This window comes from Mycteria americana, chromosome 3 (assembly GCF_035582795.1).
Source record: "Mycteria americana isolate JAX WOST 10 ecotype Jacksonville Zoo and Gardens chromosome 3, USCA_MyAme_1.0, whole genome shotgun sequence".
Classification (NCBI taxonomy): Eukaryota; Metazoa; Chordata; class Aves; order Ciconiiformes; family Ciconiidae; genus Mycteria; species Mycteria americana.
Genome location: NC_134367.1, coordinates 52,601,518 through 52,618,429, shown reverse-complemented (window position 1 = coordinate 52,618,429; position 16,912 = coordinate 52,601,518). Strand labels below are relative to the sequence as shown.

At 48.1% G+C, this 16,912-nt stretch overlaps 1 protein-coding gene across 3 annotated transcripts in view; it reads left to right on the top strand.

The window, feature by feature from the left end:
* Positions 1-9,693: 9,693 nt before the first annotated feature.
* The window catches only part of METTL24 (methyltransferase like 24), a 50,334-nt gene continuing 43,115 nt past the window's right edge, over positions 9,694-16,912 (top strand). For 2 of the 3 annotated variants that reach the window (XM_075498556.1, XM_075498558.1), the window contains exon 1: positions 9,694-10,101. In XM_075498556.1, coding sequence (XP_075354671.1) covers positions 9,808-10,101 — 294 coding nt within the window. In that variant the 5' untranslated portion in view covers positions 9,694-9,807. Of the gene's footprint in view, positions 10,102-10,498; positions 10,929-11,661; positions 11,775-16,912 lie in introns of those variants that run through there. The other variant, XM_075498557.1, reaches the window with a different exon arrangement.

The window sequence follows — 16,912 nt, the reverse complement described above, 5'->3', positions numbered from 1 at the left end:
AGCTATCGAATAATTGTGTATGTTGTAGGATGCTTTATTTTCTCCTGCTTTATTCCCTATTTTCCACCAGAGGGAGATGTTGGATCAAGCAGTTGCTGAAAGAACCCCACACACTCCATCTCAAAGAGCAAATGCAGTGATGCTGAACTCAGTGGAAATGTGGGTGCCTGTCGGGCTCCCACATGTCTATAAGGCTTGGAGGCATTGGGTGCTGCAATAGAGCTTCAGAAATAATCGTGAATCAGTTAGGGCCGTAAAATGTCATGGGGAGAGCTTAAAAAATGTACATTGAGGAAATAGAAATGTGAAGGCAGCAGCATACCAGAAGATGTTGTTAATAAAAATAAAGGATTATAATCCTAGACAAAGCTGTTGCTGTAGCAGCATGTCCCAGAGCTTTTCCCCCACCAAAAGGCTGGAGGGGAAACCACTGTCTTGGGTAGCCAAGTGTCCTCGGTTCCTCGTGTTGCGCGGACTTGGGGTCCCCCAGCCCCTCAAGCTTGCCTGGGCTAGACCTCCCGTGGGGGGTACCTGCGGGGCTGCAGCTTGGCCCATGCGCCCGCTGCCTGGCCTGGCTCCCGGTGAGCCCACACACCACTTTGGGTGCTCAGGTATTAGAAACTATGGCTGGTTTAAGGTTGATCCGAAATGGTCTGTTTTCTTTCTGGGAATTTCCCCCCACATGTCTCTTTTTCTCAATGAAGAAGTCAAAGTTAAATATTTTGGAGAAGGCGAAGCAGACATGAGTCAAAACTCAGCCTTTTGAAGAAAGGGAGGGGCTGGGGAGAAAAGAAGTGGAAAGAAACTTTTCTGAAAGTGAACGACATAGAAATGGTATTTCCAAACAAAAAAAATGTCAAGGGAATATTTTTCCTGTGTTTTTTCTCCTTTGAGACGGTCTCACACCACTGACAGCAGCCAGCACTAGGAGAGCACTGTCCCACATTGCTTTCCTCCATTCCTGTCCATTACCTACCATGGGGACGATTTATTTCTCACATTGTAAGAAGCATGCACCATGCGCACCGCGTGCTGTGCTCCCGTCACTGTCACCTCTCCTGCCTTTTTATTCAACTTCTGCAAAGTCTCAGTGGACCAGCTGATATCCAAGCCTTACATTAGCCTTTCCTTACATTTAAGAGCCAAACAGAGGAGGGGAGGCTTGTTTATTTTCTGTGTCACTGGAGAATTATGCAACCGAGCCAGCTGACGGTGTTTCTGAAGCACCTGCACGTGCACCTCCAGTCGGCATTTTGGCTAAAGTGAAGGTCTGGAAAACAACCCTTCCCTCAGGGAATGCACTAGATCCGCAGAGGGAGCCTCATGCTTGCTTTCCTCCTCGCCAAACGAGTGCAGGGCTGGGCTTCAAGTAGACGAAGCCTCTCCTCCCCGCACGCCTCGCAGCCTGGTGAGCCGAGCGGTCTGTTGGTCACTGGGACACCTGGTCTCCTTTGAGCATTCAAGGAACTGGATCTGGGCTTCTCACATCCCATATCACTGGGACAGTGGCTACAAGAAGAGCAATCCCACTTTTAGGTGTGCTTTGAATGAAAAAGCTCCTTTCGATTTTTGAAAGAAAGGGGCTGAGGCACCTGAAGTCCAGGCAAAGACTCCAAGAAACAACCCGCTTCACAGAAGTAAAGTGTAAGCTAAAGACCTTGAGAAGCACTGGCTATCCCGCTTCTGAAAATCCCTCCATAAGCCTTGGTGGGCAAGGTCCACGCCTCTTTTCCGTGTGGTGATTGTATCTGCACAGTGTCAGCACTCCAGGAATAATCACGGGGCAAATTGCCACAGAGATTTGCAGCGGGATAATTGCCTCAAACAGAAGGATAAATAGCTTTTTCTGGCATTTAATGGGCCTCTTAAGTGAACGGCAATAAACTCTATGCGAACAGATGTTTTCCCTCTTTTTTGTCCTTTTGCATCTCATCCATAATTATGCACTAAAATGTTCTTGTCTGGGTTGCGGAGAGCAATCTTGCCGCCGTTTGTCTTCGCAGTGTAAGGCTGAGCACTTCAGCACAAAGATTGAGCAAAACGCCCTCGATTCCTAAAGGTTCCGTCGCTGTACATCAGTGACCATCTTCTTTCCTTCGCGTTAAGCCTGAGGGAGGATCGAAAAATTAGTGGGAAAATTTGCCTCTTCCAGCCACTGTTCTGCAGGTCCCAGCGCTGGGGTCTCTCCCTGCCCGCGCCGGTGCCCTGGGCTCCAGCCAGCAGGTTGCTGCACCCGCTGGCGTCGGGCATTGATCCAGCTGCAGCTCAGAGTGGTTGCTGCTCCTCTGCCTTGAGGGGGAGGTAGGTGTCCTCTGAGACAGTCCTCCCGCTCTGTGCCACCTCTGCTACGCTGGCCGGACTGCGGGGAGATGGCAGGCCAGGCTTTCCTCTGTAGCTGCTGGCTTTGCCTCCAGCCTTGCCACCAGGACAGTAGCAGGCACCACGCAAGCTCTGCAAAGAGCCTTTATGCTTTCAGGAGCATGTACTTTACCTCCTGACAGAGTATAGAGAAATTACCTTGTTCCTGAAGAAACTCAATGCATTCTGGCAAAGGGATCTCCTCCTTATAAGGGGCCTGCAAGCGAGACAGGAGCTGGGGCACAACCACAAGCATTAGCCTGGCCGAGTGTTCATCGCCTGAAGTGTAGAAGTGCCTGCATCTTCACAAACCCACTTCGTCCTTCCCAGTGCATCTTCGAAGCGTCTGGCTGGCTTCTGCTTTCCACGTCCACGGCTGAGGATGGAGGCAGACACACTGTGGGAAGACACATGCCAAAAGGATGACCCTTGCGGTAACGCCTAACCTATATACAAACTCTAGGCTAAGGAGGTTATTCCACTTCGAATCCATACCGATGTCTCTGCATCACTGATGCTGCTATACATGGCATTGAGGGCAAACTGCCTTGAAAGGAGCCTGCGGGAAGAGCACTGAGCTTTATCCTCACCGTCTGGTCCCAGCCAGGCTGCTCGGCTGCAGGGGAGCCGTGGCATCTTTTCTGCTGAGGGCAAGGCCATTTCTCTCCTCCTCTTTAGGATTTTGCTTAAGACATTTAAAATGCAACCAGCTGGAGGAGAGGATTGGCTGACCACATGGTACTAGTTCAGAAAAGCAACCTTTTTGTTACAGGTAAAGACAGGATCCTGAATTTAATGTCCTGCAAAAATGGGATGCTTTTCAGGCACGTGGGTGAGACCTTTATTAAAGGTGGATGCCTATTATTAAATTGGCCTGCATACTGGTCCAGGACATTTTTGCACACCTCCTATCCTATGAAAGCTGCTTTTCGCCCATCAGGCCCATCAAGCGTGCTGCCAGCCACTCCCAGCATTTATTTTACCCTATTGCCTTTAATGAGGCATAAACCGTACAGACACATGCCGTATCAAACAACATTGCGAGACAGGCTGTAGAAAAAGCGCACAGCACATTAATTACGGGTCTTAATTTGTTTGTGAAACTGCTACCTGGAACGCGTTGCTGCTGTTCTTCTCCTAGCAGCCCCGGCGCTCTGGCTTGCGTCCCTTCTCCCCTTGGAGAGCCCTTTTCCCCGAGCGCTTGCAGATGAAAGTCTCTCTCGGTGATCAAATTGTGACATCTGCTCAATTACTCCAGTGCTGTTGCCATCCCCTGTATAAATACTTTGGCGTTTGTACTGTACTATGTAAACCCATTAAAAGCATGTAATAAAAAGGCTTATGTAACTTCTTAAAGCCATAATTACTACTCCAGCTGTGGTGTTTTGTAGAATTCTGAGCATTATAGATTAATCCCTTTGCCAAATTACATTTTTTAAATGAAAGATATTCATCTGCGAGCTTAGAAGTATAAAAATGGCAGTAAAATTGATTGCATCCAAAAAAAGGGAGAAAGCTGAGCTGAGAGTACCACCAAGGTAATCTTTAAAACATATAGAAAATAGGATTTTGTAATAGAAACTCAGGGTAACTTTTAAGCAAAGCCGGACATCTGTCTGGGATTACAGTATAGATACAGGGGAAATACAGACAACAAACTAATATCACAAAAATCTTTATGCAATAGTACGTGAACTGCATATGAGCTATCACTGCTTAATTCCTGTGAACTGGGGCATCTTTTTTAAAAAACAATGATACATGTTTTCAATTTTTATACTAGTATCTGTTCAATAAAATTGCCAGCCCTTACTTTAAAAAGCAGGCAGAATTTTGCTTGTTCAGAATGGTTAGACAATTTAATAAAAGGCAGACCATAAAACCACTGTTGTTTCTCTCCAGGAGTTGAAGTACAGCTGCTGGAGGCAACAGTCGCATTGGTAGATACCATGAAGATTCGGGTTAAATAAATAAAAGTAAGGCCCAGGGATAGCAGAGAGCTGCAGAGCATCTTCTACTGAAGGGCTGTCTCATCCCTCTTCTCATTCCTGCAGCAAACGTATGTGCACGGGTACAGGTATGCACGTGTGCAAATGCACAAGAGTGCGACTCAGAGGTAAATCTTGATCTATAATCCCCTCTCCAGGCCATTAATCGTCAACTATCTCTTTCATCAAATTCAGAACACACGGCTAGGCTGTGGTGTTTGAATCTCTCCGTAGCTGGAGGGAAAAACAGAGCTTCTGCCCATGCCTCGCGCTGAGCTGCCGAACAGCAAGATCAATCTGGTGTTAAGCTGCCTAAATAGCCTACGAGCTTGAGGAGAGCTAATGGGAGACTGCATGAACATATTTTTTTTTAGCTGTTATCTTCAAGCCTACCAGTGGCAAGCTGAGAAGTGGTTTTAATGATCCACGCGGCTGAGCTTTAGCCTTGACAGCTGTTCAGACATGTATTTCTCGGCAGCAGTAAGTGGGTAATAGACCAATGCGGCCAATTTACTACTCCGTCACTGCCATCTAACAGATAACAGAAACAGATTATTTCTCTGAGTTTTCAGTGGGATTTAAGGCATGGGAAGGAGCAAGGGCTGTACCTCCCTCGCAGAGCTGCTGGCTGCGTGCAGGCTCCAGGGAGGTCTGTCCCTTGGTGCATACAGAAATACTTCCAGGATTTCCAGTTGCAGTTTTAAGGAACAGAAGTGAGACTGGGCTCGCACTGAAGCCACCAGTGAGAAGTCACCTGGGGAGCTATAAACATTTCATCCCACGTTCCTCAGGGCTACGGCAGAGCCTTGGCCCATAAATGTGCAAGGCAATAAAACAGGCCTGGACCAAAGCTCTGACTCCTGCAGACCGGGGATCAGGGGCACACGCATCTTCTGCGGGGAAGGACACACCGTGCTTCTCTTCATGCAGCCGCTTCTGAAATGACCTGCTGAAAGTTTCTACACAAAACCTCTCTGTTTTCACGTGCACGGACCAACGTCACTCCGGTTTGCAAAGCACTAGCCAGGAGTGTAGGGGGGAGGAGAGGGAAAAAAGTTTCCTTCGCTCTGTCCTGTAGATTTTGGCAAGTGGCTCATACCAAATCCAGCGGGGTCGTTAAGCAGAGTCGAAAAGAGCTTTTTTATTCATTTACTCATTTTATAGGAGGAATGTTTGACTTCCATTAACAGCCCTTGAAGAATCCAGGGAATTCCCAGTGGTGTTTTTCCTGCCTGGGGTTTAATTTTGCACAGAGATCTGGGCAGACATTTTGACTAGCCAGAAGATAAACAGAAGCCTTGACAGGGGGTGGAGGCAGAAGATGGATGGTGGTAGGCAAGATGTTTGAACTGAAAGTGGCCATAAGAGAGATCGGCATTAAATAGCTATTGCAACGGAGAGATTTTGCTACCAACAACATCCCAGGCAAGATGTAATTTATAAGCAGCAGACAACACCGAAGCAATGAACTTCCATTGTTAATGTTAAACTTTGTTAAAATTGTTGATGTTAAACTTTTTTCTTCCAGAGGTTTAGCACTGCGCTCTCACCATAGACAAATTCGTAAATGTGGGAGGAATTTTACATTTTTAAAGACTTTTCCTGGAGAAATGCAGGGAGCTGTAGAAATCTGTGACACCTACATAAAAGTAGATACAGTAGGACCGATGTCTGATTTTGGTTATCAGGGCATAATGCTTGCTGCTCTCAGTAGAAATTGCATGCTCAGAGTCGCTGTTTCAGTTACTTCTTGCATTACGTGGCAGTACTTTGTGCTCTATTGGATCCGGCATGATATATTTTCCTCTACCATTATCCATCTTGGTTTGGGGACAACAGGGAGGGGAGGCTATTTGCTGCCTGAGTCAAAGAGTGAGCGTGTTTAGCAGAAGCTGTGAAACTTTGCAGAAGCTGTATTTTCCAGCAATCACCTCAAAAAGGTCCATCCTCCAGTTGAACTGGAGCTGCATGCATTACGGTGCAATTTTGTTTTGCCCTTCTTCTTAACAGGCATTGCTCACATATAGGTGTCTTTGCAGCAGATTCCTGGGGGAAGAAATTAGTTTATAATTCACTTGTTAAAATGGAGAGGGTGCTGGAGAGCTGAGAAAGTTTAAGGTATTATCTTAATTCCCATTGATTCTCATGCTAATCCAGCTAAGATTTCTCATTGTTCCTGAGATTTCCTGAGATCCTTCTCTACCACTGTTCCCTTTTTCTTTATCTTTAGAAACCCTCTGTTGTGTTTTAAACGAGCAGAGTTACATTCAAAAGAGATGGGGGAGAAGCATGAGAAATTCAATTGTTTGTTAAAATACAAAAGCAAAATGAAAACACCGAGTTAAATTCACAAACGGTTCTTTATCAGGATCACTCTTAGCATGCTCAGAAATTGGGGCTGATAAGCTTTCTAAGAAAGGGAACGTCTTGTACAAGGTCGGCATTTACAGTTACAGCTCAGCGGTGACAAGAAGAGTGACTGGATTCAAGTATTTGAGCTTTCTGTTGAAGGTATACAATGAGAGAAGAACAACAAATGAACCTGTGCTGTTAAAACCAAGAAAGACCTTGTGGTTTTTATTCTGCTCAGTCAGACCTCTTTATTTGAATATGCATTGTTCAGGCTTTTAGGAAAGCTTTGATTTTCTCAAGGATTAAACTTCAAGGGAGAGTTTTACAATGTATTTGGGAACTTTATACTTTTTGAGTCTTGACCTTTATATGCCTGCCTTTAAGATTTTCTCCATAACGATACAAACACACACTTTTATTTTAATAGGACCTTCACACGTCATTATTGACCAGATGCTGATACTCTAAAACAACCTTGGTGCTAAGAATTTTCTGATATAATGATTTTGGCCAGCAGCACTGCAACTCTTGTGTCTTGTCACATTTATCCCTGCATTTAGTGTACTCAACGTATGTCTAAACCTCTCTTCCCTGAGCAGTGGCATTACTTCTGTCCTCCAGATGGATGATGCCATTTCACTCGGAGGAGCAGAGTGATGCACAGGCACACCCGTGCCAGCCCAAGCGACCTTCTGCTGATGAACTCCAGGCGATGCTCAGGGATGGAGCCGGGTGCCCATCTCTTAAGCTGATGTCAGTCATGGTTGTTGCAGTCACACTCTCCCTCTGCCCTCAAAAATGTGTTCCTCCCTTGCACTAGCACCAGGGCTTGTCTGATCCGCTCGTGAGCCACCTAAGGGGGATGGAAAGAGAGGAAAAGCATGTGCTTGTCAGACAGGTCAGCTGCCAGAGCCAACTCGCTTCCCTGTGGCAAGCACCAGAGCCTGCCCAAGGGAGGGACGGGGACCCCTGAGCAGGGACAGGGGGAGAAGCGCTCTGATCTGCACTGCATTTCCCTGGAGGCATAAACCACCCAGGGGCTGTCCCACGTTGGCTGTAGGCTGACCAAAAGACAGGATGGTACTGAAAAGGGAGTCCAGGGCTATTAAGAAACCGTTCCAGATAGAGTTTTTCTTGAGTTAGTTTTCATCTGGGTCATTCCCCTGGTTTGGCTTAGGACAAAGGAGCCCCCCTCCTGCTACAGGAATGGCAGGTAGGACTGCCACCTACCCCCTTCCAAGAAGAGCCTGCATTTAGGGTGGTTTAAAACAACCATGGGATTGCTTTAACCTAATTTAGAAGAATAGTTTACTAAAAAAAGAGGCCAGCAATGTTTAGATGGCAGGGAGTATGCACCTGGCCTGCCACTGCATCTGTGCTTGGAGCCACGCTTGAAATCCCACTTCTGCAGACAGATCACGGCTCCCTCCCTTATCTTGCTGCGTGCAGCTCCTCCGTCCTGCTGCCAGCAGGTCTGGTTGCTTGGCTGCTCGCGGGCTCCGCTTCTCCCAGTGCTCCTCTCTGACCTGCTTCCCTAGCAGCAGCCAACTCTGTCTCTGCCCCAGGCTGTGCAGGCTGCTGCCAGAGAGAGGACAGTGGAAAGGAGGGAAAAGGAGCTCAATGCAGGAGCCTCTCCCTCGCCAGTGGACAAGGCAAGGGTGCTGGAAGCACAGTACTGCACGCTGGGGACAAAAGTCACAACGTCCCTCCCCTGCTCAGTAAAAGAAATGGGCATTAGGTGCGTGTCCGTGTCCCGCACATCCCACCTGGGAACACATTTATGACTCTCCTGCCACCGACACGTCTCCCCACCTGCGGTTCCTGCTTCAGAAAACCCCACCAACCACCACTACCTGCTCATCGCTCAGCGATGGTTTAGCGTTGTGGCTTAAGACCAAAGCCGGCCTGTGCACTTTATATTTCTGTGTAGCGTGTCCCCGTTGGGAGACAAAAGGCCCCTTGTGCTCCCGCAGAGGTGAGCGGGACCCCTGTCCCCTGCACTGCCTCTCGGCCCTGCTCAGCTCACCCAGAGCCTTTCCTTCACGGGTGAAACCGAGGATGTGTCAAGAAAATTTGCAGCTGGCCCGTGCCAACCCAGGAGAGAGGGTAGGACACAAAGTGTAGACTTAGAAGAGTTACTCATGCGCATGAGGTATCCCAGCCAAATTGGGGCACCCCGACTGTGGTTTGACGCAGGGTTCTCATACCCTTCAAACGTTCAGGTCTAACACGATTTGACTAATCACTAACACCCACACTACTGATTACTAATCATAGTAAAACTTTGCAAAGCAACTCTATTTTTGCAGCATTCTCGCTGCTTGTCTATTGATCCAGACGTCCTTGGAGTCAGCCTTGCTAGAGGTTACTTATCTGTAACGCCAGATGACGCTGGGAGGGCTTCAAAGACGTGTCGGAGGGGCTAGGATGCTGGTGTTATCTTGGCTGTCCAGGAGCATCCTCTATCCTTCACGGACAGCTCTAACCTCCCAAGAAGCCAAGTCCTTACTTCCAGGGTCGGGCTGTCCTTTAGTTTGTTTTACTTAAGCATGAACAATACCCAAGTCTCCGGTAAAATCCCACTACCTCATGACATTACAGCGCATCACGCGAACTGCTACACATAGACTACCAAGTTACTACACTTCCATGCCATAAATCGGGCCGGTATAACAGTCAGGGAGGGGAGTTTTCCTAACAGATGTCCCCTGTTAGGCCCGGCCTTTGAGGGCAGCGTGGGCCCGGCTGCGTGCCCCAGTGACACGCACGTGTGGCACACGCGACCGGCAAGGACCGCGGCCGTGAAGGCGCCGGCGCCCGCCCCACGCCCGTGCCCGGGCACTGACCCACGCCCGCGGGCCGGCCGCAGGCGGGCACCCCCCGCGCCCCGCAGCCCCCGCCGGGCCGGGGCCGGGGCCGGGGCCGGGGCCGGGGCCGGGGCCGGGGCAGCGGCAGCGGCAGGGGCATCCCGGCCCCTCCCCGGCCGGCCCCGCTCGGGGCGGGGTCTCCCAACTTTCGGCGGCGGCCGCGGGGCCCGGCCCGCCGGCAGCATGAGCCCTGCGGCGGGGCGGGGGGGTGGCCGCGCCGGGCAGGGCGAGCCCCCGCCGCCATGCCCAAGGAGCGACCGCTCTGGCGGGGCCCGGCCTTCCGCCTCTGCCTGCTCTCGGCCGCGCTCTTCCTCTGCCTCCAGCTGGGCATGAGGCGATCCTGGTGCCCGGAGGAGAAGCCCCGGGCGCCGGCGGCGGCGGCGGGGCGGGCGCACCCCCCGCCCCGCGGCACGGAGCAGCACCCGGGCGCGGCGGCGGCGGGCAGGCGGCGGGTCACCTACGTGCGGAGCGGCCGGCGGGGGAGCGCCGCGCCCGGCTGCTGCCCCCTGCAGCCCCCGGGCGGCCGTCGCAGGAAGGTAGGGCGGGCTGGGGCGGGGGGGGGGAAGCGCCCGCCGGGTCGCGACAGGAGCGTCGCTGTGTCGCGACAGGAGCGGGGCCACGGCGCCCCCTCTCCCCCCGAGGCGGAGGTGAGGGTGGCCGGGCTCCTGGGGTCCCGCGCTGCCCCGGTCGGGGCTGGGCGCTGGAGGACATCCGGCCATGGGGGGCTCGGTTCGCAGATGTGGCCGCTTCCCGTTGCGGAGGTGTTGCTGGTACCCGAGAAGAGGTGACTGGAGGGTGTCGGTGGTGGAGAGGTGGTGTGATGGCGGCTTCCTAGGAAGGCACCTGGTGGTTAAGAGATGCTTTGAGCCGTGCTGCTCCGGTGCAGTAAAGGCGGAGCTGCTGCGGGGCTGAGCAAGGTCAGACCTCGCTCCGGGAAGGTAACCTTGGCCCGCCGGCGCCAAGCTTGCTCAGCAGGCTGAAACACCCCCACAGAAGCAAGCTTGGGAAGTCCTTGGCCCTTGGCAGTCTTGGCATCCGAATGCCCTTTCATTCGCTGAAGGCCGTCAAGACATGTTTCTAAGACATGGTCTGCATGGGAATTAATGAGTTAGTTAATGAGTTGGTAAATGGACCTGTAATTGGGTTCAGACGTGGTAATGATTGTAAAGCCTTTTGGAGACATGAGGACCGTCATTAGCATCTGGAGTGCAGCAAGAGTGGGGAGTGCCAGCACTACCCTCTTCCCCCCAGTTAGCTGCATGTGCGACCAGTAACGGGATGCTGCCTTCTTCAACAAGCTGGAATGACGGTGAAGAGGAGCAAATGGGATTTTGCTGGAGATGGGACCAGCTTCCTGGTCAAAGTAAATAACTATTTCTGATGTTTGCCTTGACAAGAATAAAACCAGAGTTATCTGTGGAATGGCTAAACTCTTCTTAAACTGAAGATTTTTCTGGGTTTGCTCGGACTCCCTTGATGAAGAGACCTCTTGCGGACATCCAAACCACCGTCTGAGCAGACGTCCTGTGATCACGGGGTCTCATTTGCAAATCTTTTTTCTTTTCTTTGCCTGTGCACCCCCAGTAATTTAGTCTTTATTTAAAGAGGAGATGGACAACGAACTCATGTATAGTTCGAATTTTTAGATTCGCCTCATCTTCCATGGGGAGCTGTGATGGAAAAATAAAACTGCTATTTTCTGCCCGTGGTTTCCTGAAAGGTTTAGAAGGAGAAATGAGATAATCCCTTACTTCCTTCACCACTGCAGCAGTGAGGAGGACAAGGTTGTCACATATTTCTTCAGCAGAATGACTGTGTGGCGTCCTGATGTGCTCTGGTATTGATACCATGTTGAGGCATCCGGATCTTGCAGTGTCAGTTTTTGTGATTTTTGTTGTTAATGCCATGTTACTTGGTATTCTCCTAAAGCCCAACTTTTAAGTGATTGTAATTATGGAAGAATTTCAGCATTCACAGGGGAAAAAAATTGTAATCACGTGGATTCAGATAGTTTCTTGAAAACGTGTGCTAAGCGTGGCATCAAAAAACAGGAGGCAAAAGTAAAGCATATCCTAATTTATTTCATGATTTTTGAGGAGATCCTAGTGGAGAAGTAGCATCAGGAGAAGCTGCTCGTCATACCGGAGAACTGGCAGTGCCTTGCGGTGTTGGAGAGCTCGAGGCTCTGGAAAGCCCACAGTATGTTTTGGTGCGTCTCCAGGTGAAGTGTGTGCAACATCACTGCTGTGGCTTGTGGTGTTGGGCACGTTGCTGCTGAGGTCTCATTTGAATCCCACTAATTAAGTCAAGGGAAAAATATTAGTAAATATCATACAGGGCGGAGTTGCCAGGTTGAGACCGTCGAGTGTCTTCCATGTTCAGCTGTTTGACTTGAGCGTGTTGCTTCAGGCTGAGAAAAATCTACTTAAAGTGAGGATGAGGCTTTGGGGATAGTGGGACTGAAATTCTGGGAATTACTGGCTTTGAAATAGAGTTGTTAAATAAAAATGTAGGGGGGGAAAAAAGGGATGGGTAGAAAAAGTAGAAGTGGTCTGGGTACTGCCTTTTTTTCTGGTGGAAGTGGTGATCATGCAGAACAGCTAAAAAAAAAAAGGTGATTTATTTTAATTTTTTTTTCATCAGGAAACATCGTATTTTACTTCAGACTGTTTTAAAACAAGATGGGGGCTCTTATCAGAAAAGGCTGCTTAACTCGGTGGTCTGTGGCTTCCACCAGCGGCTCTGGAGGAAGGCGGCAGCGTGCAACTGCTGCCAGTGCGGCGTGCTGCTGCGTGGAAATGCTGCCTGGGGGAGAGGGACAGCCTCCTTGCACAGATCGTCTGTGCTGTACCGGGTTGGGATTGCTTTTTCCTGTGGGTTTTATATGTTTTCGTGTCTTCTGTCTGTCCCTAAACCATTGTCAGTCCATTTCTGAAGCCTGCAGAGGCTCTCAGGTATGGGGTTTTTCCCCCCTACTGCTGATGATGGCGGCAGGGTTGGAATATGTTGCGATATGTGAGCCAGCAGGATGGCAGTAATGAAAAGTCAGCCAGGCCAAACTTTGCTCTGTTTAGGAAAACACTAAGTGCCACTTGGTTATAACTCTGCTCACACTTACATCACTGAATTAATGCAGAAGACTGACGAACAGAGTGTTTCCATAGATCAAGTTGAATACCCTACTTTGTGGCCATATAAAAAAAAAAAAATTGCAAACACACACAAGGAAATTATTTGATGCCTACTTTGAATCACTTCAAAGTTTCCTGAAGCAGAGTTGTGTTATTTATTTCCCAAGCACAACTGCAGTCAAACAACCAACAGTACCAAAAGGGGAAAAAAAAAAAAGACGCAGACGGGATGGGAAAGATGGAGACTCATCCATAAATGGCCCCTGCGTCTGCAGGAAACCGCCTGTGCAGTCGTGCGCTTTTCCTGACCGCTGGTAAATCTTCGTCAGCGGAGAGAGTGACTGTGCGGCAGATGGGAGGGTTTGACCACCAAGGTTACAAGTGTCTGTTCGTGCCTTAAGATGCATGCATAAAAAATGCTAACTGAAAGCAGCAGGGAATAAAGTAATTTAGCTATGTGACAGCCCTGGGAGCTGCCGGAGCTGCCTGTTCTGGTGCCTTTGGGAGCTGTGTTGCTCCCAGCTGTTTTGCTCCTGGTGGAGCCTACCAAAGCGCAGATGCTGCTGCTCTTGCTGACAAATAATAAACAAAGTTCGGCATTGAAAGCATATGATGGTCATCTGAAGAATGGGAAGAGTAGTATGTTGTGCTGCAAATGTAAAGCAAATGGAAGTTTGTAAATCCCATTTGTATTTTGGTGGCAGTGCTTAAAACTGTGTTGTTGCTAATAAAATGCCCAACTATGTTTATAAACTGTGATTCTAGGCTCTGGTTGTGTTAAGCACTGGTCTGGTAACATGCAGCAGATAAAAACTCCAGCTACATGGAAACACACAAATTCTGCTACGTGCACTTGCTCTTGCAATAGGTATTAGTGAGGTCTGCACCCACATAGCGCTGCAGACACGAGGCGAGTTTTAAAATGTTATTGCAGAGTGTAATGGTAAAAAAAAAAAAAGTTGCATTTGGAATTTGAAATAAACAGCAAATTCCTATCACAATGATTGCATTAACAAGGCTATGTTGGCTCTCATGCTCTGAAATGGGGAGAAGCCTTCTTCGAGGGTCTGGTTAAGAAAAGGTGGAGTCCTTTGCCTTCTGCGCAGATTTATTTCCATGGAGGAGGAGGAGGAAAAAAAAATAAATTTATGGTTATGCATGAAAGAAAAAAGGCCAGTGTTTTAAGTTCCTGCAGTTCTGCTTGCTGATGCAGCAAGCACTGTGGTTATGTCTCTCCTAAAAACCAAGGTTCAGGTCTTGCTTTCTGCATGGGTGTAGGTGGGCTGTGCAGCGGGGGCTCCTGGAAGGGAGGCTTGGGGAAATGCGTGAGGCTGCTAGGCTGCAGCCACAGGTGTGTCTTCTGACAGCGTGCCTGCCGGAAGACAAGCAAATTACTGAATTTAGTTTGAAAATTGTAATATCAGATGGAAATCACTTCGTCTGTTGTTGTGGCTGTTCAAAGGTGGGGAGTGCAGTACGCTGCCAAAGTTAACCTGGTATTATTTTGAATGCTCTTTCATCTCATATATAGGGATATAAAAATATTTGCCTTCGGTGATTAAAAGCTAAGAGCTAGATTTTGCTGCTGGGCCCATTTGTATTTTGTCTGAGATTGTAACATATTTGGAAACGTGAAGTATCATTGCCTAAAACAAAAATCTTGTGAGATTATATTTCTATAGGTGTTACTTACACTTGTAGAAATTTGTATTTTGGGTCTTGATACATACAGTCTAATTGTCTCTTGCTGTTGCTTGTTGAATTGCAAGTTTTGTTTTTCTCTAAACAGGAACTATTTCCGAGAGGTTACTGCTGCTTTGCAGTAATGACTGATAACAGTCTCATCTTTAATGTAATTGAAATTGCAAATCATTTTGGAGTGATACCTTTGAAGTTATGTGGAGTAGCTGTTTGGCAGTTAATAATAATGGCAGGTTCAAAATAGCCTCATGCAAGTGAGCATTACTTAAATTTTACATTTGATTTTTAATTTAAAAATGACAGTGCTACTTATGTTTATGTCAGTGATATGTAGGGCTTATGCAAAGAGTCCTTTTTAATTCTTCTACAAATCTGGCAAAAAAATGTATCAGGTGTTTTCATTGCCTATTTGTATGCATAGTGTTTTCAAGCTGACTTCACATCTTTAAAAATCTGGTAAACTTTGGGTGCTACTTGAGTAGGAAGTTACTCTGCCTCTTGATGAGCAGGAGCCAAAATTCTTGGAGGAAACTTGGTTATTCTGAAGTCAAACGTATCCGTCTGTCTTTCCATATCCATGGTGTAATAGCTGGTCTGTTTTGGATTGGGACTTTGATAACAGTTTATTCGTTATGTATGCCTGGAGCTACGTTTTAACATTGCAGCAAAGTTTAACACGACAGGGCTTTGGAAGCTGTGAAGCAAGTCACATCGGGCTGTGCTTAAAGGAGCACATTCGCCCAGGCTGAGCCAAAACAAGGGAGCTGCTGGGGCAGCAACATGGGTCAAGGCAGCCTTTTGGATCTCCTAGTGAACTTAAATCCAGAGCTTATTCCAGTCACCTCACCTGCGTACCAGCCACGACAAGCTTTGCAGCGTGCAGCGCTGTTCTCGAAATGCTGCGGCGAGGAGTGAATAGCATCCTGGCTTTGACGGACGTGAGCTGCAGCTGTGGTTCTGTTGCAGAGGAGAGGAGTGCAATGCTGAAGAGCTGGATACGGGTTATTCTTTGCAGTGTGCCTGCTTCTGGGCACCTCCTTTAATGACAGGTAGACAAACTGGAGGGAGCCTCAGTGGGAGGAAAAGGGCGTTAAGACGTGCAGGAAGGCAGGCAGGCCTGCAGGGAAGGCCTGGCAGAACTGGTACTTGTTTTGAATAGGGAAAAGTGGGTTTTGAGAGGAATGTGCCAAGACTCTTCAAACTAAAAAAAATAATTTTTTTGAAGGGCATAATGACCGGTTATTCCCTAGGTCCACTGCAAGTAGGACAAGAAGTAATTGGCTTAATTTTCAGGCAAGATATTGGGAAAATCTTTTAACTCTGCGGTCGGGTAAGCAGTGGAAAGGCTCCCTAGAAAAATGTGAACTTTGAGTATCCACACAGGGGAGGTCTGGGTATTCTTAGCTGTGCTTCAGGGCAGGGAGGTAGAACCAGTCAACCTCCTGAGGTCCCTCTGTCTACATTTACCTGCTCTGCGATTAGAGAGGCAGTCTGGCAGGTACAATGGGATTAGCCAAACTGGAATTTAGCCTGAACAATGATCTAAGGTCAGTGTCATAAAAAGAGGTAACGGGGTCTTTAAAGACTATAAGCGATCCTTGCCGTGGCTTAACACCTCGCTAGAGAGACCAGACCCCACCATAATTGTCCTGTGATGACTTAGTGGACCCCAGAGGAAGGAACGCTACTTGACAACTTTTTTCCCTCCGGCACTTGGAGGTCTCTTACCAAATATAAACTGACCCAAGGTTGCTTAGCTTGTAAGATTAGCACAAGGTAGGAGCTTATGGCTTCAGGCCATTAGTACCCGGGGAAGAGCTGTGAGAGCCTCGGTTGGTTTTTGTTCAAGTATTCAGGCAAATAGCACAGACTGAGAGAGGTTATTGTGTTTGGAAGAAAATAATAGACTTTTATTGATAGCAGTTTTCAACAGCAGACAACCAAATCTGGGGAGCAGCAGCCAGCTCTGCCTGTAAACCAGGGGTACCCAAGCATGGGAATCCTTCTCCAAGTAGCCAAGCAAGGGCAATACTGGGCTTTCACTGTATTTTAACTGCAGATTAAATGTGTTTATGGTAGACTGTAAAGAGGAGATGGTAATGTTTTTTCTGACAATGATGTCACTTGTGAGCTTGTGAGGTAAATGATCACTCAGAATAACCTTGATTCTTACACACTCTTTATTACCTAAAATAGGTTCTTCCTTCATGAATTTTTGAGAAGCAGCTGGGGAATATTATCCTTCAGAAAGTCATTACAGCTTTATGAGACTTAATTATATCCAATAATATAGATTTCTTTCAAATACCTACTCAAGGCTTTCTTTCAGCATATAAAGACAGGGGAATAATTTTTTCTAGATAGCTGTGGCACAGAAAAAATGTTTTTCAGGGTATATAAGCTTTCCTATTTAAGGACATAACCCAGGGGCCAAGGTGGTCATTTCTTCTGCTGGTGCCTTGCTCCGTGATGGTCATTACACTTGTGCCATCTTTGTCTTGAACCAGGCTAGATG